The sequence below is a fragment of the Lepidothrix coronata genome, unplaced genomic scaffold (assembly GCF_001604755.1).
Source record: "Lepidothrix coronata isolate B3197 unplaced genomic scaffold, Lepidothrix_coronata-1.0 Scaffold54, whole genome shotgun sequence".
Taxonomy (NCBI): Eukaryota; Metazoa; Chordata; class Aves; order Passeriformes; family Pipridae; genus Lepidothrix; species Lepidothrix coronata.
The window spans coordinates 582,047-608,354 of NW_016690234.1; the positions used below are offsets into that span (position 1 = coordinate 582,047).

The 26,308-nt window shown below is 48.3% G+C and overlaps 1 protein-coding gene across 1 annotated transcript; it reads right to left on the reverse strand.

Moving 5' to 3' along the window:
- Nucleotides 1–2,680: 2,680 nt before the first annotated feature.
- KLHDC4 (kelch domain containing 4) lies at nt 2,681–26,308 on the reverse strand. The gene is made up of 12 exons (XM_017816324.1): nt 26,102–26,308; nt 24,936–25,027; nt 24,032–24,110; nt 23,085–23,183; nt 20,437–20,573; nt 13,683–13,775; nt 13,120–13,279; nt 7,727–7,808; nt 5,654–5,862; nt 4,118–4,526; nt 3,495–3,611; nt 2,681–3,235 (listed from the first exon to the last, which is right to left on the reverse strand). The coding sequence occupies exons 1-12, from the start codon at nt 26,198–26,200 to the stop codon at nt 3,060–3,062; spliced, it is 1,752 nt and encodes a 583-aa protein (XP_017671813.1). The 5' UTR covers nt 26,201–26,308; the 3' UTR covers nt 2,681–3,059.

The window sequence follows — 26,308 nt, forward strand, 5'->3', positions numbered from 1 at the left end:
TCAAGGACTAATATTAATTGGCTCCCAAACCACGTGATTAAAAAATAATGATGCCTTTCTTAATCCTGGGGAGCTGAGCAATTTTTCTTAGTCCTGGGCTTTTCACATTTGCCCAAGGCCAGAAATATTCTTGAGAAGTAGCCCAGAGAGAGAGGTAATTCAGTGTATTTCCTTGTCTTATGAGCCCTAGTTCCTGCAGATCTACCTGAGGCACATTAAAATGTCTATCAACAGGGCACATAAATCCATGGAAATTGTCCAGACCTGCTGTTTTATGTCCATGCTGGCAGATGCACGTGGACACTTGAGGTCTAGATCATTTTTTAGGCTGCAATGGAATTTTTATGTTCCTACAGCAGAACCCGAAGCACGAGGAGGGGCTGGGGCTCAGGGAACCATCCCACCTGCTGTCACAGCAGATCCACTGGGAAAAGGGCACCTGTCCCTCCCCAGGGAGACTCGGGACCTGGGCCAGACCCCACCTGTGTGAGGGATGGGCTGGTCTGTCAGTGCATCCCTGGGGAAGACAAAAAGGAAGGAAGGGAATGAAGACAAACCCCTCTGCCTGCTCTTGCCACGTCAGCTTCTCACCAGCCCATCTGGCGTCTGGGTTGCTGTACCCGAGACCCAGATTCTGGGACTCTCCAGGGCCTGATCTTCCAGAGATACTGAGCTGTGGCAGCATCTATTTACCTCGTGTGGAGTTGGGAAGTGCTGCTGGGAAAAAACCATCCAGACTGCAACAGAAGGGGGGGGGCAACAGGAGAAACGATGTCGGATGGATGGTAAAGGTCCTAATTGAAACCTAAGGACTAATTACACATCCTGACAGGCTTTGCCACGTTAAGGGAGGGTGGGAAAGCAGGAATTTTTGGAAGCTGTCGGAGGGTGAGGTTGGCTACAAGGGTTTGTGCTAAGGTAGAACTGAGCAGAGGCAGGATGGGATCTCCTGCCTCTGCTGCAGCTTTGGGGCCTGTGGGTGAGGTGTTTGCACAGAACAGGGGCCCTGCACAATCCGGACACTGTGGCAGGGTTTCCTGGTTTAGGGAAACACATCAACTCCTTGCCCACCCCCTACATGAACTGCATCAGCTGTAGGGTCATAGAACCACAGGGTGGTTTGGGTTGGAAGGGACCTTAAAGACCACCCAGTCCCACCCCCTGCCATGGGCAGGGACACCTTCCATTATCCCAGGTTGCTCCAAGCCCCGTCCAGCCTGGCCTTGGACACTTCCAGGGATGGGGCAGCCATGGCTGCTCTGGGATGTTTAGTGCTGGTTGGATCCACCCAGCCGGTGGTATTGCTGGAGCAAGAGAGTGGAAGTTTTGCCAATACAGACCAGACCAAGAATGAACCCAGACTGCAGGAGGAAGGATGAGATCAAGGCAAACAAGGAATTTGCCAGCAGATGCCTCTAGTTCCCCTCTACCAGAGAAGGGTGAGGGAGAATCTTTCCCTGTACAAAGCTAACCTTCATCCTTGGCACTGCTGCAATCCAGCTTCAGCTCCAGGGAAAAAATCCTGTCAGTGTGTATCCCTGGATTTGCAAAGGGAAGAAATGGTGAAGTAAATCTGGCAAGAAGTGTGTTCTCCCCTGTCTGGTTGGACCTCTGGACTGGGATCTTGTGCACAGTTGTTGTGATTTTAAAGCTACTATTTTTCAAACAAAAGTAAATTAGTAAAAAAAAATAATTCAAACAAAATCTGCACATGCAGCTCAGTGGCAGATTCCCCAAAACTCTGCACACAAAAGACATGGACTCACCACACACGAAGGATCAAATGCCCACAAGACCAAGGTGAACTCACCCAGTGACCCCAGGGTGACTGACTGAGCACAGGTTCTCTCCCAGGTTATCAATAAACGGTTTGCTTTGTTTTCACCTTTCCCAGGTTATCAAGAAAGGGTTTGTTTTCATCTCTCACCTGTTAGTTTGTGGGGAAGGTCCCTCCCTATCAAACATGTTTTTCCCTTGACAATTCCATCCCCCTGGCAGCCTGCTCTGTTTAATCCTCCTTCCGTTCTAATTATCCTGGCAGATCCCAGCCCTGCTCTCCTGGGATTTGGCTCCCTGGTGATGTCCCTGCCAGTGCAATACCCCTGGCACCTGGATTTCCCTGCACAAGGACAGCCAGTCCTGGTGGCACCTCAAGTCATCCTTTGTTTGATGCAGCACACACTTGGCTCCCATCTGTTGTCCCTATGGACAAAGCACTGCTCTGCTGGGAAGGGAGCGATGCCTTGAGGAGAGAGAGGGGCTGAGTGGGGAAAAGCAGTTCCTGGAGTGTCAGCCCATTCCCTCCTGTCCTCAGTACTCCACCAGGTCTCCAGGTAGGACATTTCACTGGTCATAAAGAGTTCCCCTGTAGGACAACTGGGCCAACATGTGAGAAACTGAACTTGGGGAGATTCCCCAAGGAAAGGCAAAACCTGGGGCAGAGGACAGGAAAAAGGAAGAGGATTCTGTTCATGCATCAGGGGTTACAGTGGCCCCCATAAAGAGGAGGTAGGAAAGGATTCCCAGGTTTCTCCAGGCAGGGCAGACACACCTCAGGGCTACTGGTGCACCTTACAACCAGCACCTGTGTATCTCACAGCAGGAACAGCGACCCCTCTTCCACACCAGGAGAAAAACAAGTAGAAAAGGCGGGACTGGATGAACTGAGAAAACCAAGATGACGTAGCCAAGTAAGTTTATTGTACAAACCCTTGGAGACACTTTCTGGCCCCAGTCAGGGTGGGAAATTTGGGACCAGCGAACCATTGTGATGTGCAGTTTGTCCTGACAGACTCAAAACAAAGAAGTCAGTACTGTATAGCCCAGCCTCAGCAGAACAGGTGCTTGGACAGCAATCCTGTTCCTCAAGACCCTCCCACAGCCTTCCCGGGAATAACAGCATATCCAGAGCACTGAGCAAGGAGGCTGCTCAGCCCAGAGGCCCTCAGAGGAGGGAAAAGCTGGAGTGCCAGGATGCCTTCTGGACATCAGGCTGGGTTTAGCAGGGCTGATCACTGCTCCCAACATGTTGTTCACTCCTGGAACAGCCTCAGCACCGTCTAGACTGAATCCTCATGGAATGTCTTTGCCATGGCATGAGCCACCTTGACCACCTTCTTCTCCTTGGCCTCGGGGCCCATGTGGCTGCGGGCCACTTTGATCCAGTACTGCTCTGTCCTGGACAGGTATTCCTCAGGGTTCTCACCAGGCTCCACGGCTGGGTGCTGCTCCTCTCCTGGTGCAATGGGAGTGAGACACAAAGAGAGGTCACAGCCAGGCCAAGAACACTCTTCAGCTCACGTGTCCAAATGTAACACCCTCAAAATCTACCAGTAACCAATAAAACTTCCCTTCTATCCCAAGAGCGATATACTATGAAAGCTTTGCTTTTGCTGGAAAACTCACCTGGATGCCAGCGAGACTTTCCAGGCTGGCAGCAGAACCAGGTATTTTACTTTACATTAGTATAGAGAAGGCATTAATTTGATCATTACCTTCATCATCTTCACTCTCCTCTTCAGAGCTCTCCTCTTCCTCTTCTCCTCCCTCTGCACCTTCCACATCATCATCCTCTTCATCCGACTCTGACTCCTCCAGCCACTCTTGGGCTTCTTGGATGAGAAGGGAAACAGAAGAGAGGTACAAAGAGATAATTAAGGTACAAAGAGATTACCTTAGAGATAATTAATACAAAGAAATAACCCCAGAGATAATTAAGGTATGAAGAGATAGCCCCAGGTAATGCCCATGTGCTTTGAAGGACCCAACACTCTCACTGCCCCGAGGTGAGGACAGGCAAAAGCATCCCTGTCCTCTGCCAAGTGGACAAGCCTGGCACATCAGGACTTCCCAGGACAGCACATGCCACCAGTGAACAAAGATACTGTTTACAGGTCTTGGTTTCCAAAGCAGACAGACCAGTGATAGCAAAGCTCTGGACCAGACAGGTTTCTGGTAAGACACTGCATTATCACACACTCCCAAGCTTTTTCCTGCCTAGGAAAAACCACCACTCAAAGGCTCATCCCTCCCCTTGAGGAAGCTCCATAGTTGTTTTTTTCCCTGGTGTGGTGTTGCTACACTCAAGGCAAAGGGACAGATCCCACCACAAGCTTACTTGGATCCATCTCCACCAGCACCTTCCACTCCTCCATCTTGTGCAGGTCGATGCTGTGCAGGTCACTGAGGGTGAACTGGCGGTCGCCCACCTCGAACATCCCCCCGTACACGTAGAGGACCCCGTGTTTCACTGCCACCATGGCACTGGAACGGGGGCACGGCTCCACTTGCTGGCCCAGGGCTCCAGTTTCCTCCTCCTCCTCCTCCTCAGATTCAGACCTTTCCTTCTCTTCTGCAGGTCCAGAGATCACCTGCTTGATGGTCATGACAGTCCCATCTTCTGCCACCACCTCTTTGATGATCTCCAGGGGGCCCTGGGGAGGTCTCTGCTCCACCTCCTCATCTCCAGCAGCCTCTGATTCGGCTTGTCTGCCTCGTCTCCGCTTCCTCTTCTCTGATTTTGGTCCCTGTGAACAGGAATGAAAGAAGACTGTGTGTGAACTGTGTGCACCTAACAGCACTTTAATACAAGTAGCACAGATGCTGCTGGGAGGGAGAACTGTCATTTTTCATTACAATTCTGAGTCTCAAACGATAGGTGCAACTTCAGCATGAACTTCTAACAGCCTAAAACAAGGAGCAGTGGAAATCCTGGAGAATCCACGGTATGGAATTGCTTCCTAACAGCTCTTCTGCTCTCAGGTGCCACAAACACAAACAGAGGCCACTACTCTGTGACAGGAGCAAGAGAGAGTAACCCACGATTTCCTGAAATCACAATTGCTGGGTGCTAAATTACAGTGCATTATCAGGCAGCACTCCAGGTCTTGGGAGTACTGCATGAAAGGGCTGGAAAACAGGCAGTTTTGGAAGGCAGCAGCAAACATCTGAGTGGATGTTTGCCTGTTATTATGTGATTGACTTCTCCATTTTGAGAACAAAGCCAGAAACAGGCAGGGGGAAGAAGAAGTTCAAGCAGGTCTTTGCACCTCACTTGCCCCCTGAGAGTGGTTCAAACATAATCAAAGAGCTGAGTTGGGCTGAGGGCCCCAGTTCTGAAGTCCTTATGAGCCAAGGTTAATATTTCATCTCTTCTGGTAGCTCAACACCAGAGAGAAGAGGGAGGGTTTTTGATCCCAACAAGATCTTTACACAGTAGCTTTTACTGGACTATCTCAGACTTACATGTCTGACCTGGAAACATCCTCCAGTAAAACACCATAAATGTTTTCAAGCTGCTTGGTTTCATTTTGCATTACACAACAACGAGGCAGAAGCAGCCTGAATCCTGAAGGAAGGGAATTGCCCCCTGAGGCACTCTTACACCTGGAGTTACCAGAAAGGCTTCCTCTAAAGAGAAAGCTCATTGCTCCACCCCTGGAAGTGTTCAAGGCCAGGTTGGACGGGGCTTGGAGCAACCTGGGACAGTGGAAGGTGTCCCTGCCCACGGTAGGGGGTGGAACTGTGGAGCTTTAGGGTCCCTTCCAACCCAAAGCAGTCCACAACACAGTGTGTTTCCATGCAAGCTCTAAGAGGCCCAAAGGACATTTCAGCTGAGAAAGACAATGAACCAAACAGATGTGAATATACAGACCTTGAGCTGTGCAGGGAACCAGCGGTTTTTCCCCATGTCATAGAAATAGATATCATTGAAGAAGTCCCCCTCAAGGCTCTCCTCCTCCTCCTCATCCTGCACTCCCCCAAAAAGGAGGGAGCGGTTACCGGGACCAACAGCCACAGAGAATCCGGACCTGGGAGGGGGTTTCACCCCGGAGGGGCTGAGCCGACTCCATGTCCACTTCTCTGGAAATGGAGAAAAGCAAACATGAGCATCAGCAAAGGAGGATCCTTGACTGATTTGTGTATTCCAAAGCCCTTCAGTATTCTAGAAAATAATTCAATGCCCTGTTTTGGACATTCTCAGAACTATCTTCAGAGCATTCTGGGGCACGGAGCCTCCTGGAAGGTGGCTACACCTTTGGAGTTCAGACAAGGCCTGATTATATGCAGCCCTCAAGCACCCAGGAAAATTCCCTGCATTATTCCCATGGAGCCCAGTCACCTTCCATCAGTTCTGTCCACCTTATCTACCCAACTTGCACCACTGCCTGAACCCCAAAAATAAGCACAGTTCATCCTAAGGAGCCCCAACCACACTTTAAAAAAGGGCTCAGCAGCAGGAGAAGGCTTGTGCTCTATCCCTCTGCTTTTGCTCTAATCCTTTCTACTCTGACTTTAAAGAAAATCCCTAAAATGCAGGCAGGGAGAAGCACATGCACTGCCCAAGCCCTGTGCTTCCAAAGGAACCCCAATTGCAAGAAGATACAACTATAAATAGGACATAATGCAAAGAGGGCCTGGAATCCAGACAGTGGATTGTGGACAGTGGATTTGTGACCAATCCTCCTCCCCAAATCCCACTTCCAGACACTCAGGATTGAAGAAATCAATCACAATTTTAACATTTTAGACATTTAGCTCGAAGAAAATTGTCCCATTCTCTCAGTCAAGGACAAAATATTCTCTATAGTAAGGAAAACGATGGAATTCCTATTTCTGGGTACATTCCAAGAGAAAGCAACCAATGACCCACTCTGAAGCAGTTTGTTCCTGAAGGATTGTACCCCATGGAAGGGACCCATGGGAAGAGTGTGAGTGATCTCTCCCTGCCCTCATCCCAACCTGTGAGCCTTTTGTTGGTTCTCTCCCTCTTGCCCAGTTGAGGAGGGGAGGGATAGAGAAGCTTTGGAAGGTACCTGGAGTCCAGCCAGGGACAACCCACCCCAGGAAAATTCTGAAATTCCAAAGATTTTCTGTTGTGAAACAGAAAAGGAGTGATCAAAATGTCCCAGAAGCAGGAATTTTGAAATGTTGTTTTAATTCCCTCCCACATACAAACCAAAAAAAATTCCTAAAATATCTTTCCTTGTAGTTTTTCCTGAGGCTGCCGGTGCAGGCCAGAGCTTCTCACTTATGCAAGGAGTCTGGAGACCCTTCACTCGATCTCAAGAGGTGTCCACAGAGAGGATGCTGTGAGCTAGAAGTGATTGTCTGACAAAAAGAATATCCCAGCCTTCCTCCAGAGCTCTGCCAGGTTCTCACCCTGCTCCAATTCCCAGTGTTTCACTGCGTTGGAGTAAAACATTACACAGCTCTGAAACAAAGTCACCTGGAGCGGAGAACTACAACTCCTTTCAGCCTCTGGCTCCCCTGGAAGCTTTGCTCAGCAAAGCAGACACGGCCTCATCCTTCCAGGCTGTAAAGTAGACTGTGATAAGGGGATAGAACCACTGCTGCAGCAACAGGCACCTACTTCCCATTTCCTTTCACAATTCTGCATGTGTGATGGTCCATCTTCCCTCTCCAGCACACAAGGAGAAAGTAATTCCTCCTACATGCTCCTGAAACTGCTGTTCCCTTCACCCTTCCCTTCATTTTAAGCTACAGTCAGAGAACAAATGCACTGAGCTACTCCTGGGAAGGAAAAACATCTAAATCAACTCATCTGCTGTGTTTACCCCCAGAGCAAACACCAGGGCAGAGCTTTCCACTGAGAGGGAAATTTTGTTCAGGGCCTGGGGTTTTTTGGTGTGTTATTCAAAGGAAGGGAGAGGATTTGCATTGCCAGTCCTGCAGCATCACTTCCAGCACAGCCCACAGCGCTCACCTTCCTCCTTGCCCACTCCTTCAGCCTTCAGCAGGAACATATCCGTGTGCAGGGTGCCCTTGTCAACATCCTTCTTAATTCTCTGCAGGGAAGGCAAACACAGGGATGCTCAGGGAAAAATCATAGGAGGTCCAATTGAAAATGCAAACACTGGGACTGGGCAAGGAGAAGCCACTCAGGAGGCCACGGTGTGGCTCTGGAGTATCACAACCACTGGGTTCAAACCAGGAACTTCCTGTGACAGCCAGGAAGGGCTCTCCAGGCTGCAGCACAGACCTGGGACTTGTGGTCATATGAAGACTAAAGGATGTAGTTTAGGGGCAGGAATTTGGCACCTGCAGCTCACACCTTTGGCCTCTGGGGTCCCACAGAGCCCTGAGCAACAGGTTTTCTTCTCCTAAGCACAAAGAGAAACCCCACTCCCAGTCCTACTGAAGGCAGGATCAAACCTCAGCTGAGGCAAATAAGTGCATCCCTTTAAATGGGATTTTCCTCCCTCCTCTCTGTAAGCTCTGTGTCCCAGTGCTCAGAGCCACATGCAGCACTGAAGGCAGCTCTGCCACACCACTGCAGGAGCTCTTTCAATAATGCCATTATCCACCCATCCTTCATGCACAGCTCCTACTTCCTTGTAATTCCCTTCCTCCTGGGGCGACAGCATTGCTGTATTGCTGCTTCCAGGATCCAGCAGTGGATCCCAGGGTCCAGTCCTCAGGAAGATGAGCAGCAGGGTGCACCTGAGAATGCAACAGCACAGCACTGGGTGTTCTTGCTCCACACTTGTGCCTTTGCACCTGACAGGTTTTGTTACTGCAGGGTCTGCTGTGGTGCTGCTGCACAGCCTGGTATCCAATTCTTGGGAATGGTATTAAATTCTTCAGGAAAAGAGAGGAAAGTGTGTTTGAGGCACTGCACGACGACACTGTGATGTGGATGATGCTGAGGAGCCTCAGGGAAGGCTGATGGTGAAGTGATGGAGGAACAGGAGAAATCTGCTCACAGAGCAGCAAGAAGGAAGCTGCAGTTCATTTAAAGAGCAGGGTCTGCCTGAAGGGCTGACTTGGGAAATCTCTCAGTTTGGGGCTGGGCTACATGTTCTGTTGTTCTCCACACACACCTAATGAGTGAAGTGATAGACACACACTCTTCAGGACAGAATATCCACTCTGGAGAGATCCCATTCTGTGCAACCACTTCCACAAAGTCAACAACTCCACTGTTCCACCTGCTGTCCTTGAGCAACAGGACATCAGGCCCACAGGGACAGGAAACCTGTAAGGAACAAGCACCAGGGACAGGCCTATTTTCTGAATAAGGGGTTAAACTTATTCAGTGATGGAAAACTCCCACAGCCACTGCCTGTGGAAAACAAAGCATTTTTTGCACAGGTGAGTGGTTCTCAGGCATGGCTGGAAGAGCTCTGGAGTTGGAGACATGGTTGGAAGGGCTGGGAGTGTGAACAGACCCTTGAGAGAGCTGCCAGGGTAGGAAGGGACAGAAATACCCTCTAGAAAAGGTGCTGATTTATGGAATATACCCTTCACAGCCTGGCAGAGCAGGTATTGTGGCACTTTGAGTTCAGAGGGCTGTGAGTCACTGTGCTGAGCAAGTGCCACGCTCTGGCCAACTCACAATTCTGTGTCTGTCACACGGGTCAGGAGCAGCAGAAGTCACTGCAGGCTGTGGACAGCTCAAATACAGTAGCTTTTTAGTCTGTCCCTCACCTTAAACACCCTTACAAGGCTCACCTGAGCTAAGAGATGTCAGGGATGGGTAGAGGCTTCACCCCTGGCAGAGTGTCTGCCAAGGATAACAGGAATGGGAGTTCTGTCCTCCCCAATCCCAGGCCAGCTGCAGTTTGTCCTGAAATGCTGGACAGAGCCCACATTCCCACGTGCAGGGCACACACAGGTCAAGTGTGAGGAGCACAGTGGGATGAGCACTGTCTGCACGAAAGGAAGGGGAATAAACACTGGGAGAGCAGTTGCTTCACTATCATACAAGCTGTGTGGAATAACTGCATTATTTTTCTCCTGAACACCACAGAGCTCCCTGTAGTAAACACGCTGCGTATGCAACATGACAAAGCTCCCTGGGCTCAGAAAACCCCAATGAGGTAGAGTGGGAGTCAGTTATTTGTTGTCAAAGAGATGCCTGTTTTCCTCAGCTCACACTGGCTCTAAGCAGACACTTCACCAGCTGCTGGAGAGATCAACCCCCTCACAACACCCAGGACACCCCCCTGCCCCGAGCAAATCCTGTCAGTCACAAGAGGCTCCTGTTCCCCCACTGTCCTTCCTGCTTTGAAGTTTCAGATGTTTGCTTTTCAGCACAAAACTGGCTTGGATATCCACAGCCTACTGCTTGCACATACAGGTGCAGTTGGAAGTTACAAGAGATTTACAGGTATTAGCTAAAAAAATCCAGCTAAAAAACCAGCAAGGAAACCGAGACACAGAGAGCTCGAGAAGTGGAATCAGGATTCTCCATGTATAACATGCTAAATATGTCTGATATGAGATCAACAGTGGTAAAATACATCCAATTAGCAGAAATCTTTAGCAGGCAGAGCTACAGAGGGAGCCAGTCCCACCAGACCTTGCAATTCAGGCAAACACTTCAGCCCTGCCACAAGCAATCTACCAGCAGAACCCACTTCAGCTTTGCAATGACTGCCATGAAAAAAAACCAAAACACCCCAAAACAACAACAAAAAATCCCCACAAGCTGATCATCTTTGGCATCCCAAAGCCTTGCACACCCATGGCTTGGAGGCTGCACCTGCAAGGTGGAGCAGCATCAGCTCCAGCCCTTCAGTGCCAGTCAGGCTCACTGTGCTCACGTTGCCTAGCAATGGAGAGGGCTCGGTGCTTCACACAGCCAAAAATGCAGCTTGCTGCAGCAAACCCCAGCCCCAGCACGACAAATGGGAGAGGACATCTTTCAGATCAGCAGGAGAGCAAGGCTGAGCTGCTTGTGGGATCCTGAGGTCTGTTTTAGGCAGGGCCGACAACACCCACAGCATCCCCTTCTGTAGGAGATCACAGAAATTGTCTTATCATCTCTAGGCTGAAGATGAAACAGATGAACTATTGTGCTAAGAATCCTGCATTTTAAAATATGAGGCACCAACATCTCAAGTTAGTCACACTCAGGGTTGTGAAGCTCCTTTTTCACCCTGGTTTGTCACCACTTGGTCAGCAAAATCCAGTGGCAGGCACAGCAAAGACATATCTGGGGACCAAGGTCCTGGTCCTGGATTGCCTTAAACCAGTCACTTCATCTTTTCTGCCTCTGTTTTCCCAGCCATGAAAGAGACTTTCTTATTCAGGTCACAAGAAGGAAATTCAGCAACATGGCCTGGACTGACAGACATTACTGAAAACAGACTCTCCACATTCAGTTCTCCAAGTCCAGAAAATCAAAGCAGGGACCAAATCTCTGTTTGTGCCTTCCCAGCTCCTTGCCTGTCACAGGACACAGCCCTGTCACATCACAACCGTCCTCCAGCAATGGGACACCCACATTATGTCCACATTAAAATCAGGATTTTCCCTCCTCTCCCCTTCAAATCAATCCCCACCACATAAAAGTCTGGAACAGCTCTGGCCTCAGGAGGCCTCCACATAAATCTGCCCCTGGTTTACAGCACATGAGCAACTTAGTCCTGCCTCTTATTAGAATTCATGTATGACTTGGTGAATGGTGCTTTGCTTGGACACTTGCCTGACTGCACATGCAAAAATGTCTTCATGTGCCTCAAAATGTCCTCACAGCACTCCTGAATGGAGTATCTGCCTCTGTAGGTGGAGACAAGGAACGGGTCTTCTCCGGTACCTGCCCAACACCAATTAAATATTGTTTCGTCCATGTCTACCTCAGATTTCTCCCAAGAGTTCCCCAGGCAGGCACACAAGCCAAACACACTTTCTCCACTTTAAAGCAAACCCAGACACTCAGCTCCACAATATAAGCAAAGATACAATAAGAATTAAACAGCCACACATTAATGAAATCGTGTCTCTCCTAGAGGGGCTATATCCTGCTGAATTTAATTTTCAAGAGCATGCTAAAGGTTTTTTGCCTTTGCAGCTCCAGAAAGCTGTAGAGAAAATTCTGTCCAGTGCTTTGGCCAGTTTGTGCTACAAAAGCAGAGTCTGTCACGAATGGCCCATCAGAGAGAAGCACATTGACCTCTCTAAATGACTAAGGAAGCAGATTCCTAACACGAGTGGCTGTTTTAATCTAAAAGCTGTTCTCCAGTCTGCAGAGGAACTTCCCTCAGCTCTTATCCTTGCCCAGTGCTCTGCAAAAGGCTGAGGGCAGCTTTGCATCCCCCCATCCCTTCTACTTCATTTGTATGAGCCCAAACCAACCCAGAGCAGTGGGACAGAGCCCACCTTCGTGAAGTGAAACAGAGCAACTGCAAACACACCTCAACTTTTGTATTTCCATAGGGCTCAGTGAGCACTTGAAATCCAGCTGTCAGTAGCCAGGAGATCCACATCCAGCAGAGCATGCAGGCTCACACTTCCTTCCCACCATCGAGAGTGAGGGAACAGGACAGAGAATGGAACAGGACAAAGCCCTTTCAGGTAGAAAATGCCTCTGTGTTGTTACTGCCGTTTAATCAAATGCACATCTGATGAGACAGAGCCCAAAGCACAGGCCCTGAGGAGGCACAAATGCTTCTAAATATACAGACAGACTGAGTCCCTTCTCTCCCCTTTCCCTGCTTCCCTCCTTTGTTCATTTATTCCCACCAGAAGAACAAGGCGTCCTCCTCCCCCAGCAACGCACTGCTGGAAGCGCTGCCATTCCACGGAGACGGGAGCAGCAGGATCCGGGGCTTCTGTCTGCACTTGCAACATGAAAAGCTTTTGCAGGGGCCTTTTGCTCAATGAAATATTTACTTCCTGCTGCCCAGCATGGGGACAGGGATCCTTGGTCAGTGAGGGTATGTGGCTGAAGGGTGTAAATTACTGTGATTAACAGGGCGACGAGCAGAGCAGAGGGAGCCTGGTGCTCATGAAAAGTCTTCTCTGGCTTACTGAGTTTGCAAACTAGTGCTGCTCCCTCACCTTTCACTGATGGAAGAAAGCACAAGTTTCCTGGCAACTGCTGCTTTTAACCTGCCAGTGCTGGAACACAAATGAGTACTACCTGAGAATGTTTTAAGTTGGCAGCAACCACCACTGTTGCTTATTCTCACCTCTGTTATATCAACTCCTCATGTTGGATTAGAACAGCAGGGAAAATACAAAATTAATTTTTGACCAAGATTAGCCCCTCAATCAGCACAGAGCTGTATGAAGGCACAATGAGAAGACAAGGTGGCTCTTTTGGTTCTCAGGCTGTGGATGAACACTGACTTACCCCAAAGTCTCCCCTACCTGTTTGGAGTAGCCTCCGTAGATGATTACATTGCCCTCAGGACTGGCAGTCATTTGACACCCGGATCTTGGAGCAGGCCCAATCCCTGCTGGAGCCAGCTTGCTCCAGGTGAAGGAGTCCAGGTTGAAGGCATACACATCGTTGTAATAGATGTAATCCCTGGGGAGAGCAAAGGGCACAGCACAGCTTTTTGTAATGGTCACCACTTAGGACAGGCCTCCTAACAGTCCCCATGACAACAGAGCTGTGATCTCACGTAACATGGGCGAGCCTATTGGAGAAGACATTTCTAGAAGACAAGGCTCTGACAAGATTTAGAGGCTAAAAGGGCTGTATTGAGCTTTAGGTACAAGGACGGGGAGCTACCGCAGTGATCAGCAGTGGTACAACGATTTCTCATGAAGAATCCAAATCAACAACACTTGTCTTTCTAACATGAAGTCCAGTCAGTAACAGTCCTGCTGAGAATAATCCTTCCTTTAACACCCAGATTTCTGTTGCTGGTGAAATTCTGTTGCCTGTTTCACAAAGAATTCAAACCCCAGCCATCCCAGTGACCCACCTGGCGCTCTCATGGAAACCCCCAAAGATGATGAGCTGCCTTTTGCATGCAACCATTCTATGTCCACTTCGCCCAGAGGGGCCTCCTGATGCCCTGAAACACAAAGAAATTCCACTTATCAGCAAAATTCCCTTTCCTGTTAGTGAATCAGTCCATTTTTATTGAAGTAACAAGCAGCTGAGCTGGCTGAGTTCAGCTTCTCCTGCAATGGGAAACCACAGGGAACTTCACTGCCTTAGTATCTGTCTGTTGTTCTCCAGAACAGTGTGTGTGCTCTTCCAGGAACTCTTGGGATTTGCAACATAGGCAATTTTATTCCTAGATAAGCCAGCTAGTCCCTAACAGTATCTGAAGTCTTGAAGTCTCTTCTGCTATGAGTCAGGAGCTAATTTTTCAGGAGAGTTTAATGAATAGCAGTCAACTTGCACAATTGCAAGAAAGACACTCCAAACAAGAGATGTTTTCTCCAAGCACCAAGAGCCAGAGACTGGCTCTGACATCCACTTTCCTTCAGCATCTCAGGCAATCACATACCCATAACATCTTCACTCATCCACCTGCACTTAGGATGTAACACCAAACTAGTGAAAAGACTTTATAAATCACTCAGATTTCCTCAAAACCAAAGGCACTGCAGCAAAACAAGTCATCATTATTATCTTATCCTACTGAAGGAGAGTAAGGTTAGATGAGATATTGGGAAGGAATTCTTCCGTGAGGGTGGTGAGGCCCTGGCACAGGTCACCCAGAGAAGCTGTGGCTGCCCCATCCCTGGAAGTGTCCAAGGCCAGGTTGGATGGGGCTTGGAGCAACCTGGGATAGTGGAAGGTGTCCCTGCCCCTGGCAGGGGATGGAACCGGATGAGCTTTAAGGTCCCTTCCAACCCAAACCATTCCATGACTGTATGATTCATTCTATGATCCCACACACTAAAAAGCAGCCACACATCACTGTTCTGCTCTTCAAGCCGTCCTGACCTTTCAGTTAAATGTGGTGCTTCCATTTCCAGAAACAAGCAACACCCCCCCATCTGTCACACCCAAAGGCTCCTGGGAAGCTGGGCAGCTGGACACGCCATTCCTGAGGGGAACAAGGATGCACCTTCCTTCATATTCACCCACAGCCTGAGCATCTTCCCAGAGAGAGCAAAAACTACTTCAGGAACTTGCAAAACAAAGGCAACTATAGGCCAAACTGCAGGGAAAACAGGGTTTTGCTGTGTCTGCTCTCTGCCCCCATGGATTAATCCATCCCATTTTCACTCCCTAAGGAGTCTCCCAAGTGCACACAGTTGGCACCACTGAACCCAGCAAGACTCCCCAAACAGGCAGCATTAACGTGTATTAAGTGATTGCACAATCAGGGCCTAAATAAAGAAGTTAAAAAAGCTGCAAAACCTAAAGCCACAACCCTCCTGCCACACTTGAAGTGGCAGCAGGGAGCTGGGAATTGTGGTGATGGATTTCTGGGGAGAGAGAAAATGAGGGCCCTTATTCACCACCAAAAATGACAACCTCACACCAGTCGTAATGAGAAACTCCAAGCAGAACAGCAGCATTTGGGGAAGACTGAATTAATATTGATTGCTTGGAGTCTTTATTCTAACAGAGAGTTGGGTTTTCCAGGCATTTACTGAGTTTTTAAGTATCCCCCTGCAGAACAGCACCTCCAGAATTAACTTCATCAAGATCTGAAATCATTATTTTCTCTTTCTGTAACAAAGCTCCTACATTATTATTCCGAAGGATGGCACCTTTTAAACAATCTTTCTGTTTTTTTTAAGGAGAGAAGGAATTAAAAACCAACACGAACTATAAAATCTTGTTCTCATAAGAGTATCTTGTGGCATATTTCTCAGACAGGTTTCCTCCAAGTTAAAAATCAATTCTGAACAATGAAAGGTTTGCTCATTGATGTGTGTGTTTTAATAAACAAGTTGCCACAAAAGTACAATTAACTCTAAGTCACAGACAAATGGCACAGTCAGACAGGACCTCATTGCAACTCCAGGACCTTCCTGCAAACTCCAAGACTTGTTTCCCAATTGCAAACTGTCCCCTTTTACCTGTATCGTTGCTCATGGTCCAAAATAAGCATTCTGGAAATGGTTTCCCAGGCTTTATGATTAATGCTCTACTTCATGGGGTTGACACTGGGAAGCAGACGTGTGGGAGGGAGCTGTAAATTCTCCAGATTTTTTTAAAAATAGATTAAAAGTCTGGATAAGGACTGGCTCTACACATGTAGAGCATGAGTCTGATCAGACCTGCTCCATAAGGAATTTGCTTTTGCTTGTGGAGTTACTCTGGGATTTATCGTAACCTACCAAAATCTGAATTCAGCCTCCGGATTCCAGAATTCCATGTCCCAGTGGCTACAGAACCGCACGAGTTACCTTTCCATTTGTTCCTTCATCCAGAGGATGCTCAGGTGAAATCTTGGAAATGTTCAATACTAATAAAAGGGATGCTCCAGAGAACATCCCATCAAAAGGCCACTCCAGGACAAAGCACTTTTACCCTCCAGTTCTCGAGGAAGCTGCAGCTCAGGATTTGTGTTCAGGGTTCACACCTGTGAATGCACACGGGTTGGGGTCGCTGTGTACACTGTGTTTGCACACTCAGGTGGGAAGGGCAGAAGGGAACGCAAGAAGTGCCACAAGGCACAAAATCCTCAATTCAAATCCCCCGGGAAGTCAACCAACAGTTGCACATCCTGATCTACCAAAGAACAAGCTCACAAGGTTTCTGGGTTGACGATCTACTTGCCTTACACCAAAATACCCTCTTCTACCTGATGTGGCAGGGCCTGATCTTTCTGGTGAGAGCAGGAGAGCAGGAAGAGGCATCAATCAGCCACAAACCTGTGCTGAAAGTCCTCCTGCTCTGCAGTGACTGCTCCAGTTCTCTCTGCAAACACCGTTAAACATACGCCAGTGAAACGCTACCCCGGGATATTTATAGCACCACATCTCACCAAACTGCTACAGGAAGGATCATTAACATTCCAGAATTAAAGGGAAGGGAGCTGCACGGGCTCAGAATCAAGACAAAGAATTCCAGAGGAGGGATGTGCCAGTTCCCAAGCCCAGTGATGCTCCCTGTCTCCTCTTCTCTGGGCCACGCAGAGCTGAGTGAGGATGTTCTCTCTAGGAAGGAATGAGGCAATTAGGTTAAAATATTGCTGCTCTAAGGCAGAGTAACAAACAGTTCATGGACTGAGGAAACCTCCTGCATCACACACAAGATAAGGTGGCTCCACTAAGTCAAAGTCAGCTGCTGGCACGGCTTCTAACGGGCTGGGATTTGTTGTGTTTGGATCATCTCCGTGCATGCAAAATGCAAGGAAATACAGCTCCATCTTGCTATATATAGCAACTTTTAACTCTGTCAAGCAGCCTGACACCACTCTGCTCTGTGCTAGGAGAAAATGGAGCTCCACTTTGCCAGCAGACACAGCACAGGGATGTTATTCACAGTTATTCAAGGTTTTCTCTTCAGAAGGGTTTTACAGTCAAGCCTCTCCTGGCACCAAGATGGTCTGTGGCATGAACTGTAGGCCAGGAAGGAGAACATAACTCTCTGAAATCCAAACTGTGGGGCTGGAATAACTAGATTTCCTAGAACTGCAAGTTTAGGTCCCAGCAGGGTCATCTTGGCTATTCAATCCAACAAACCAACACATCAAATCCACCTGAACCAGGGCACACGTGACCCTTCCCAAGAGAACAGGAACGGAAACTTTGTCTCTCTTGTCCAGACATTTCTTAATGAATAATTAATTGTTACTCCATTATTTGCACTAAAATGACGTCTTCCAAACCAACTGAGTTTACTCAATACAAGCCTGTACCTCAAATGTCTATTGCCTGGCATTTATTCAGGTAACACTGCTACCACACTGGATACATGGAATTATTGCACGGCCTCCTGTGAAGGCTTGTTGTACCAGGGATGGTTCCCCACCATGATCCAACAAACCTATACAAGCTGCCCCTTCCATTTATGTTCCCAAATGTGTTCACTCTCCCAATATCACTATCCTCCAAGCTGACCCTCACTGTCACCACTCATCCCAGGTTAACGGCAATCCAAAATAAGCAAGTGCTTGACTTCAGACACACATGAGAAACCTCTCTGGAAAAACAACAGAAAGAAAAGCAACATGTTGAAGGAAGTGAAATGCAGCAGGTGTTATGATCATAGTTTTAAAGGAAATAGGGAAAAAAATCTCTTGTGCAACTCAAAGTCACGTCTGCCCTCTCCCCTTCCCCTTTCCAAGCAGACTGTAATCAAGATGCCATATGGAAAAGCAAAGAGGCAGCAGAGAGTTGATTTTCACGCTCAGCCAGGTTAGGATTAAAACAAAGCCATCCCTTCCCAGGCTCCTCCACCAGCTGCCTCATTAATGCAGCTCCTGGAGCTCTGCCCGAGGATGGGGAGATGTGCCTTGCTTGATTCCAACCCTGGGACCAGGGCACGGGCGTTCCCAAAATTCCAGCAAGGCTGAGAAACAGACGTCCACCCAAACACGTCAGGAAGCTCAAATGGAGAGAAGATCATCTCCCCAGGGCACTTCCACCCATGTAATTTATGATGCTCACTTAGAAAATGTCCATCTTTTACCTACTAGGAAACAATGAGGCACCAATGTCTGCAAATGCCTCCTCCCACTGTGGCATGGCAGCCAAGGGGACATGTCACAGCACCTGGGATGAAGGGCAGCTCTGGGTGGCTCAAAGAGTGTGGTACCTCCAACTTGCTCCAAGGTGGGAATGGGAGCTCACTTTGCCCACCTGGCTCTCTCCTCACCAGCTGGAACAGCCCAGCACAACAAAATCTCTTGGTTTTAATCCAGCTGGGGCCTGGGCATCCTGAGGGCATCCTGCAGCTCCCAGGACATGCAGACTTCATCCTCAGCTCCAGGGCTGTGCTCTGGCAGGGTGAGTTACACTTCAGGTTGCTCTTCCAGGTGGGATAAGGTGCAGGATGAGCAGAGCCTCATACCCACCTCTTTTCCTCCTCCCAGGTAGGTCAGATCCTGCAGCCTTAGTTTTGGGAGTGGAAAACCCTAAATCAGCTCTACGTGAGAGGAAAACCTCTACCATCAGTGGTGGAGCCAACAAAGCCTCATCTGGATTCTCCAATGGCTCATAAAACCCAGTCAAATCTCCAGCCCTCACTCTCCCTGCAGCTGGATGTCACCACTGCTCTCCAGTGAGGATTTTCCAATCAAGAGTTCAGCTGAAAAGCCAACCCTTTCTCCCAGCATGGATGGAGAGCATCACTTCCTCCTCCTGGTCACATGAGACTGGCAGGGATGTAACACATTGGAGTTATCCCCTTTGTTTGGATGAGGTTGAGCAGGGATCAGCAGTTATTTTGGGGGAGCTGGGAGGGACAGTGACAGCAATTACATCAGATTCTGCCTTCCAACAACAGCCAGCTCAGCCTGCACAGTGACAAGTCTTTTTAATCCTTGCACTTCTTCAAGAGCCTTCCATAATTTTGGAAGGTTTCTCTTACCCCCACTTCTCCAAGACCAGAGCAAACCTGGCTTCCTGCAACAGGGAAAATCCCAGGTGCTTTTAGAACCACACTGGGGCACTGATGAATCAAATAGTTTTCCCTCAGCCTCCCGGAGCTACTAAAAAAGCCTATCCCTGGATTTCTGCAGAGCATGGGATCCTATGCTGTGAAGCATTCTCCAAAACCTGCCTGCTTTGGACTCCCTGGGGTGTTTGCTCTCTATACCCCCCTGCACCTTCCACACCAGAGTCCCTCCAGTGCTACATCAACAACAGTAAAATTAAAACTCCCAATTGTCCCTTGTCAGGCAGGATCAATGCTCCCATTTTGCAGGGAGAGGGAAAAAGGTAAGACAGGCACAATGACTCACTGTGTGGCCTCGGGCAGTGCCAAGGCAGAGCCAGGGTATCCATCTCTGCACAGCTCATCCTAAACCATCCTCAATTACTGTGCAAGAGGAGACACAGACAACAGCACACTCCGTAAATGGGGTGAAAAGTGACAACCTGGGCAGATTTAGGGTTTCCCATGTGAAGGAAGGACATGGAGCTCCTAAGCAGGAGCTCAACGGGTCAAACAGCAGATAAGCAAGTGATCAAAACCTGCTGCTTTCACCAGTGCATCTCAAGTATCAGCTGCACAGATAAAACTGTGCTCTGACTGATCCCACAGGCAAGACAATCCCCAAGTCCAGGAGGAAGTCAATGCCCAAGTCAGAATGAAAGCCATATGTCCTGCCTCAGTTCTCTGGATGGTACACCAGAACTCCTCTCACGCACGTATAAACATGGACAGGAAAAGTGAGAAGCCAAAGGTTGAGGAAACATTAGCAGGGGAATTCAGGCCAGTTCCACAGAAGGTATTTACACCTTCACTCCTGTCAAAAACTACTTTTGGCACCTCTTCATTTTTGACAGGTCTGAATTAATGGCTTGTTTATTCCAAGGAATCTCGAGGCAGCAAAGGCCAGTTACCAGGAGCAAAGCTGGCTCTCTGGAGAGACACAAACTGTCTTCTCAAGGCATGTTAAAACTGGGAGATCCTTGCACTGGTTTTGTACAGCCCAGGAAGATGAAGCAACAAGAACTGTTTTGAAGCTGGACATTACACTCACCAAGGTTGGGAGGACAATATCAAAGACTGAACACCAGGCTGGAAGGGACCTCAAGGATCATCTGGTCCAACCTTTCATGGCAAAAGTCTAGACAAGAGGGCCCAGCACTTACTTGATCTGCTCCCAGGTCTTGGTAGCCAAGTGCAGGACCCAGAGATCCTTGTAGTGATAGAACTGCTCCCCGTTGGGAGATGCAAACTCCCCTCCAAAAATCCACAGCTGCCCCCCAGCTGTGGGCACCACGGCTGCCTGCCAGGAGAAGGAAAAGCTGGATCAGACAAGGCTTCAGGAACCAGACCCAGGAGAACTTCATCAGTTTTCGATCAGCTGCCTTGTTGGACAACAGCAGCTTACTGGGGCTGAAGGAAGGAGAATTTAAAATCCAAGTTACTCGTTGTTTGGCACACCTTCCCTGTGGGAAAGGAAAGCTGGCCAAGGAGCTGGGCTCTTCCCACCTCCTGGCATCACTTCTCCAAGTTCAAAGTTTCCTAGGAAGCATCTTGGGATTAGTTTAACAATTGTTCAAATACAAAACAAAAAAACAACCAACCAAAAAAACTCAAAGCAGAGGAGGAAATGTGCAGCATTTGGACAAGAGGAGACTGTTACTGCTTTGATTGGGGCAGTACAGAGAGGAGAGTATCAAAGAGAGGGGGGGTTGTATTTTTTTTGCACAGAGCAGCACTAAAACACCTTTGGGATGCAAACTGCCAGTTAAAAGCAGGAAGGAGAGCAAGACTCTACTTCATTAAAATTATCTGTTAAGGACTAAGGAAGAAGGAAGGAATCCCAAAAAAGAAATTAGGTGGTTGTGCAGATTTCTTCCTTGAGTGGGAACTCTGTGTTTATTTACACCATAAACATCTTCCCTGTGTGTTTCTTCCAGGGTACCCATCAGGGATCAACACTGGGATAATCTTTCTCCTCACTAGGCCTTCATTCCCTCTCTCTCCCAGCAAACAAGATTTTTAGCATCACACACGGCCATGCCCTGACATAAACCAGCCTATACATGCAATGATAAAACACAGGAGAAAATCCTCTGTGTGCTTTCAGGCAGGATTTGTGGGAACATGAAGTTACCTAAACAAAAGGGACAAATGCCTGATTTTCATGGCTATCAGGTGCTTAAAGCTTAAGGGGAAGGTACATCCAACAGCCTGCTCATACTTGTGCGTGACCTTTTCAAGAGCTGGCTTGGAATTCATCACACAACCAAACCTTTTCCTTGAACAAGTGACAACACCCATCCATAACTATTCTAACCTCAGCTCTGTTCATAAAAGCCCTGACTGATTTGGGTTGGGAGGGAACTTAAAGTTCATCTTATTCTAACCTCTCTGCCACGGGCAGGGACACCTTCCACTAGACCAGGTTGCTTCAACCGCATCCAATCTGCCCTTGGACACTTCCAGGGATGGGGCAGCCACAGCTTCTCTGGGCAACCTGTGCCAGGGCCTCACCACCCTCAGAGGGAAGAATTTTTTCCTAAAATTCTTCCTGTTGAACAGCTATAATGAAGCCAGTGTAACCTAGAGGACTGTGTGTCAGAGACCAGAGATGACAAAACAGCTACACGACACCCCCAGCCAGACTTCTGTTCACCTCTGAGCTAATGCAGAATGTGCATTAAAAATAAAGCCACAAGAAAGACAACAAACCAGTCAGCTAATGAGGCTGAACTGTCTCCTGTGCAACTATAATTAATTATGAGACAGAAAACACTGCTGAAGCAGGACTGCTCAGATGGTTTCTCATTTTATTGTTGTTGTAATCCAGCTGCAGATCCTGATCTGCTCCGTTTGGATTCAGCTGCTCGACAGCCACCTGCTGGCTACTGGAATTCTGCATCTGAAATCAAGTTCTATCTTAACACAAAGTAACCCAAAAATCAAGTCAGAATCTTTCAATTCAAGAAAGGACACACAGCTCAGAGCAAACTGGCACTTGGGAGCAGCATAACAAGGGTACATGAACCTAATTGGGGGGTTGGATCTTACCAGGGAGCTCTAAAGAGCTTTGGCCATGGGGAGGAAAATGACATTCACATCCTGTACAGCAGCTTTTGGAAGGCACCAGTCACCCAGGCACTTGCTGGATAATCTAAGATAATCTATCATCTGGGGAGGGCCAAAGACCTGTAAAAAATACAAGTCTTTGGTCCAGTTTCTAATGTGCAGGTGTTCACATAACGTAAACAAACCTAAAATCCTCATCCTCACAACCATCACAATTCAGTGACCTGAATATCTAGAGGTGGAAAAGAGCCCAAATTCTACCTGCCAGCAGGAGTGGCAGTGTCTGTAACGCTCATGGAAGTTGGCCTGTGAGCTTTAAGGAAATAATAATTCACAGCATCTCTGCCGTTCATTCATGGTATTTTGGTCAAATTCTATCTTATAAATTCAGTTTTCCCTTGGGATTATGGAGGCTGAGCTGGTCCCTGTGTAATGCACCAGAGTTCATCTTCAAAACAAGAATTTCTCCCCTGAGTCCTGTTTGAGTCTTGCCAAATCAACAGACAGAACCTCAAACCTTCACTCCACACTGAATGTGATCAGGAGCACAAGCACCTTGGACAAGCTTGTACAGGCCCCCTCAGCAGAGCAGATGAAGTGACACCACTGGCAGCCCGTTACAAGGAGAATGAAGGGATGTAAGAAACCCTCAGGAGGAAAAAAAATCAAAACCCTATTCCCAATCACCTTTAGCACAGCTTTAGAACAATTCCAACTGCTGCTCTGGCACGCAGAGCTTTACCTGGTGAGCACATCGCCGTGGTGGTGGGTTGGGGATCTCCAGTTTGGACCAGCTGTTCTTCCTGATGTTGTAAATGTACAGGTCATTGTACAGGTACGTCTGGGGGAGAGGGAGAGAAAACACCACCTCAGTTCAGCCCTGCATGGGGTTATCTGTGAGTCTGGGGTGAAAATTGCAAAGCACATTGGGCAGGGAAGGAGGACTACCACCTCCTCCACCAGACTGGGAATCAGCAACTGTTCCAGAGTAACACACTGGACTGGAATGTTCTTTCCCAAACCCTTGGTGACAGCTTGAGATACGAGGACTTAAGAAGTTGGAGATTAACAAAGATATTCAGGTTAAAGTTGTTGAACTCCAGGGCCAGGAACGGCTTCAGGCAGTGAAGGAAGCAGAATTAGTTTAGCACATCCCACTGGGTGATCCTGAGGCAGCCAAATGTCACTATCAGGCTGGAGTTTTCCAGACCAGTTTGTATCCAGAAGCACAATAAACACTTGCAACTTGCAGAAATTCCAGAACAAGAGTGGCCATGTGCAAATATTTGCAACTGCTCCCACCTCCAAGGCAGGCACTGCCTTGCCAGCAGCAAAGGTGCAGAAGTATCTTGTTTTGAGAAGTGGAAGAGATTCTTCAACAGTTATCACAAATGAGGGGCAGATATGGCTACAATTAAGTCTGGAGAAATTATGAAGCCCTGAAATATTGATGCTGAGACAATCACTCTGACTCCTTAATGGGTTCCAGCGTGTCTCCTTCCTGCCAACAGCCCAGGCATGAGACAGAGCCATGGCAGAATTAAAAGGCTACTTTGCTCTCATTCAGGGACAAATCCATATTTTATGACTCCTGCCTCAAATTTCCCTTCAAATGAGACTCGTGCAAATTACAGTAAAAGGTAGGGAGGGGGTAGAATAAAGAAGGAAAAAAATGGAAGTATACATTACTTTTTGGCCATTGAAATATTCACCTCCAAAAAGGATCAACTCATCTCTCTCGGGGTGAGCAGAGAGGGAACCGTTCAGCCTGCAAAAAAACCAGGGATGGACAAAACATATGAGGAAGTCCTGTAAAGCTCTGAACCTTGGAGCCTTCAACTCTGCTGCCACCAGCACCTCTGCCCCCCAGTCACAAAGGTCTCTCCATTATCTGCCAAATTACTTGGCTGTGATGTTCACCCCAGGGCTAAAAACTTCTCCAAAGAAATTAACTTCTTAAAAACTTGCAGCAAGATGAATTGGCCACTGTCTGAAACCTTCTCCTATTTTAGGAGCACACGTTACACTGTCATTTAACTCACCCTCTGACGTGAGCTCCTGAATTTTAATGCTGGTGTGTCAAGAACAAAAATGAGTTTTATGAGGGCACAGAACTGGGGGCAGAACTGGGCTGTCTCCTCTCAAGTTTTCTGTGTCATTATTCTGCAGTTGCCACTGCCATTGCTCTCCTACACACCCCAAGTCTGTGAACCCCCGCTGATAAAAGTGTCTTTTATCTCATTTTTTTGCCCCTGAAATGCCTTCCAAAACTTCCTCTTCACTTTTCTTTTTCCTCATAGCCCTGTCATATAACCCTGCTTTACCTCCTTTGTGCTGATGAGACAGTTAAAAAGTGAATTTTAAGGCCAAAAAAGGCGCTTTTGGTCCCTTATTTAACCAGAGATTCAATAAACCAGGTATTTTATAACTCCAGATATCAGACATTTTATAACTCTAGATATCAGATATTTTACAACTCCAGATATCAGTTATGCCTTCCATTCTTGGGAAATAACTTTACATAAATAAATTTCATTACAAGCACCATCAACTGCTCTGTAAGAGACAGCCAAAGCCTCACACAACCTCTTACCTGGGTGAGGGGGGTGGGCAGGATGACTCAATTACTTGGGTCTTTTTAGCATCTAAACTCTGGAATTCTGCTATCAGAGCTTCAAGATCCTCCTGGAAATAAAAAGACAGACATGAGTTGCTTGACGTGCACAGAAGCACCTGCACCTCACAGGAAACCATCATTCACACTCATGATTTCCCTTCTTTTTTTAAAAAAAAAAAGATTGCCCAAATGGACTGGAAACTCTTTTATATCCAGAGAAACCTCACATATCTTTATTCCCTTTCAGCTTCATCTAACTGAAAATAAAATCTGCCTCCCAAACTGGAGATACGCCGAGTCCAAGGGCAGAAGCAGGACTGCAGCAAGGAAGAGGTTCTGATCCATGGTCTCTCCTACAACCCCACTGCTCATCACCTCCCTTCAGTTCACCTTTTGGAAGGTGTGGTCCAAGCAGAGATTTCTGAAATCTGGGAATTTTGCCTCTGCAGCATGGAATGAGCTCTCCCTGCAGCCAGTACACACCTACAGTGGCACTTTCCATGTCTTTAAACTTTGCATTATGATGGTAAGAACCCACTTTGACCAGGGCAAAGTTGGTGTTTTTAGGTTTAAATACAAGCCCCGACTCTAGGAGTGAGTGAAACAAAAATTTTAATTTGATTTTAATACCAGGAGAAAAGGCTGGAGTGGATGGAAAGGAAGAAGGACCCCTAAAGTGCATTTTCTTCTCCTCCAGCTGTCACATACAAGGGATTTAAACAAGTTACAGCCGCTTAGAATTAGAGAATCACAGAATGGTTTGGGATGGAAGGGACCTTAGAGATCACCCAGTGCCAACCCCTGCCACGGGCAGGCACACCTTCCACTGGGCCAGGAGGCTCCAACCCTGTCCAACCTGGCCTTGGACACTTCCAGAGACGGGGCATTCCTGGAAGTTCAAGCTCAAGGAGCGTTTGGACAAGGCACGTGGTGGGAGCCTTGGGGTGTCCTGTGCAGGGCCGGGAGTCGGACTCGATGTTCCCGATGGGCCCCTTCCAGCTCATATATTCTATGATCCACAGCTTCCCCGGACAGCTCAGGTTCCCTTTGGATTCGCTCCTTTGCTTCCAGACTGTTCCCGCGACCTCCCCGTCCCCCCACAGCGGCCCCAGCGCCGGGGGGCACGGGCGTCCCGCCCTCACCTCCTCCTTCTTGGCCCGGCGGGACACCTTCTTCTCCATCTTCGCCGCCGTCTTCTCGGCGCCCTTCCCCTTCTTGTCGCGCTTCCCCTTCTTCCCCATGGCGGCGGGGCCGGGATAGCCCCGGGATGGGCCCGGGATAACCCGGGATGGCCCCGGGATGGCCTCTCACAGCCCCGCGCCGGGCGCTCCGGGGGAGGGAGACAGCTC

Bases quoted from the DNA above. Each gene is read 5' to 3' on its own strand.
- KLHDC4 (XM_017816324.1), bottom strand. From the start codon at position 26,200: ATGGGGAAGAAGGGGAAGCGCGACAAGAAGGGGAAGGGCGCCGAGAAG. The intron at 5,863-7,726 runs GTGAGCGCTGTG...CTCCATTTCCAG, and splicing joins AGGAGTGGGCAAGGAGGAAG to AGAAGTGGACATGGAGTCGG. The intron at 3,612-4,117 runs GTAAGCTTGTGG...TTCTCATCCAAG, and splicing joins GCTGGTGGAGATGGATCCAA to AAGCCCAAGAGTGGCTGGAG.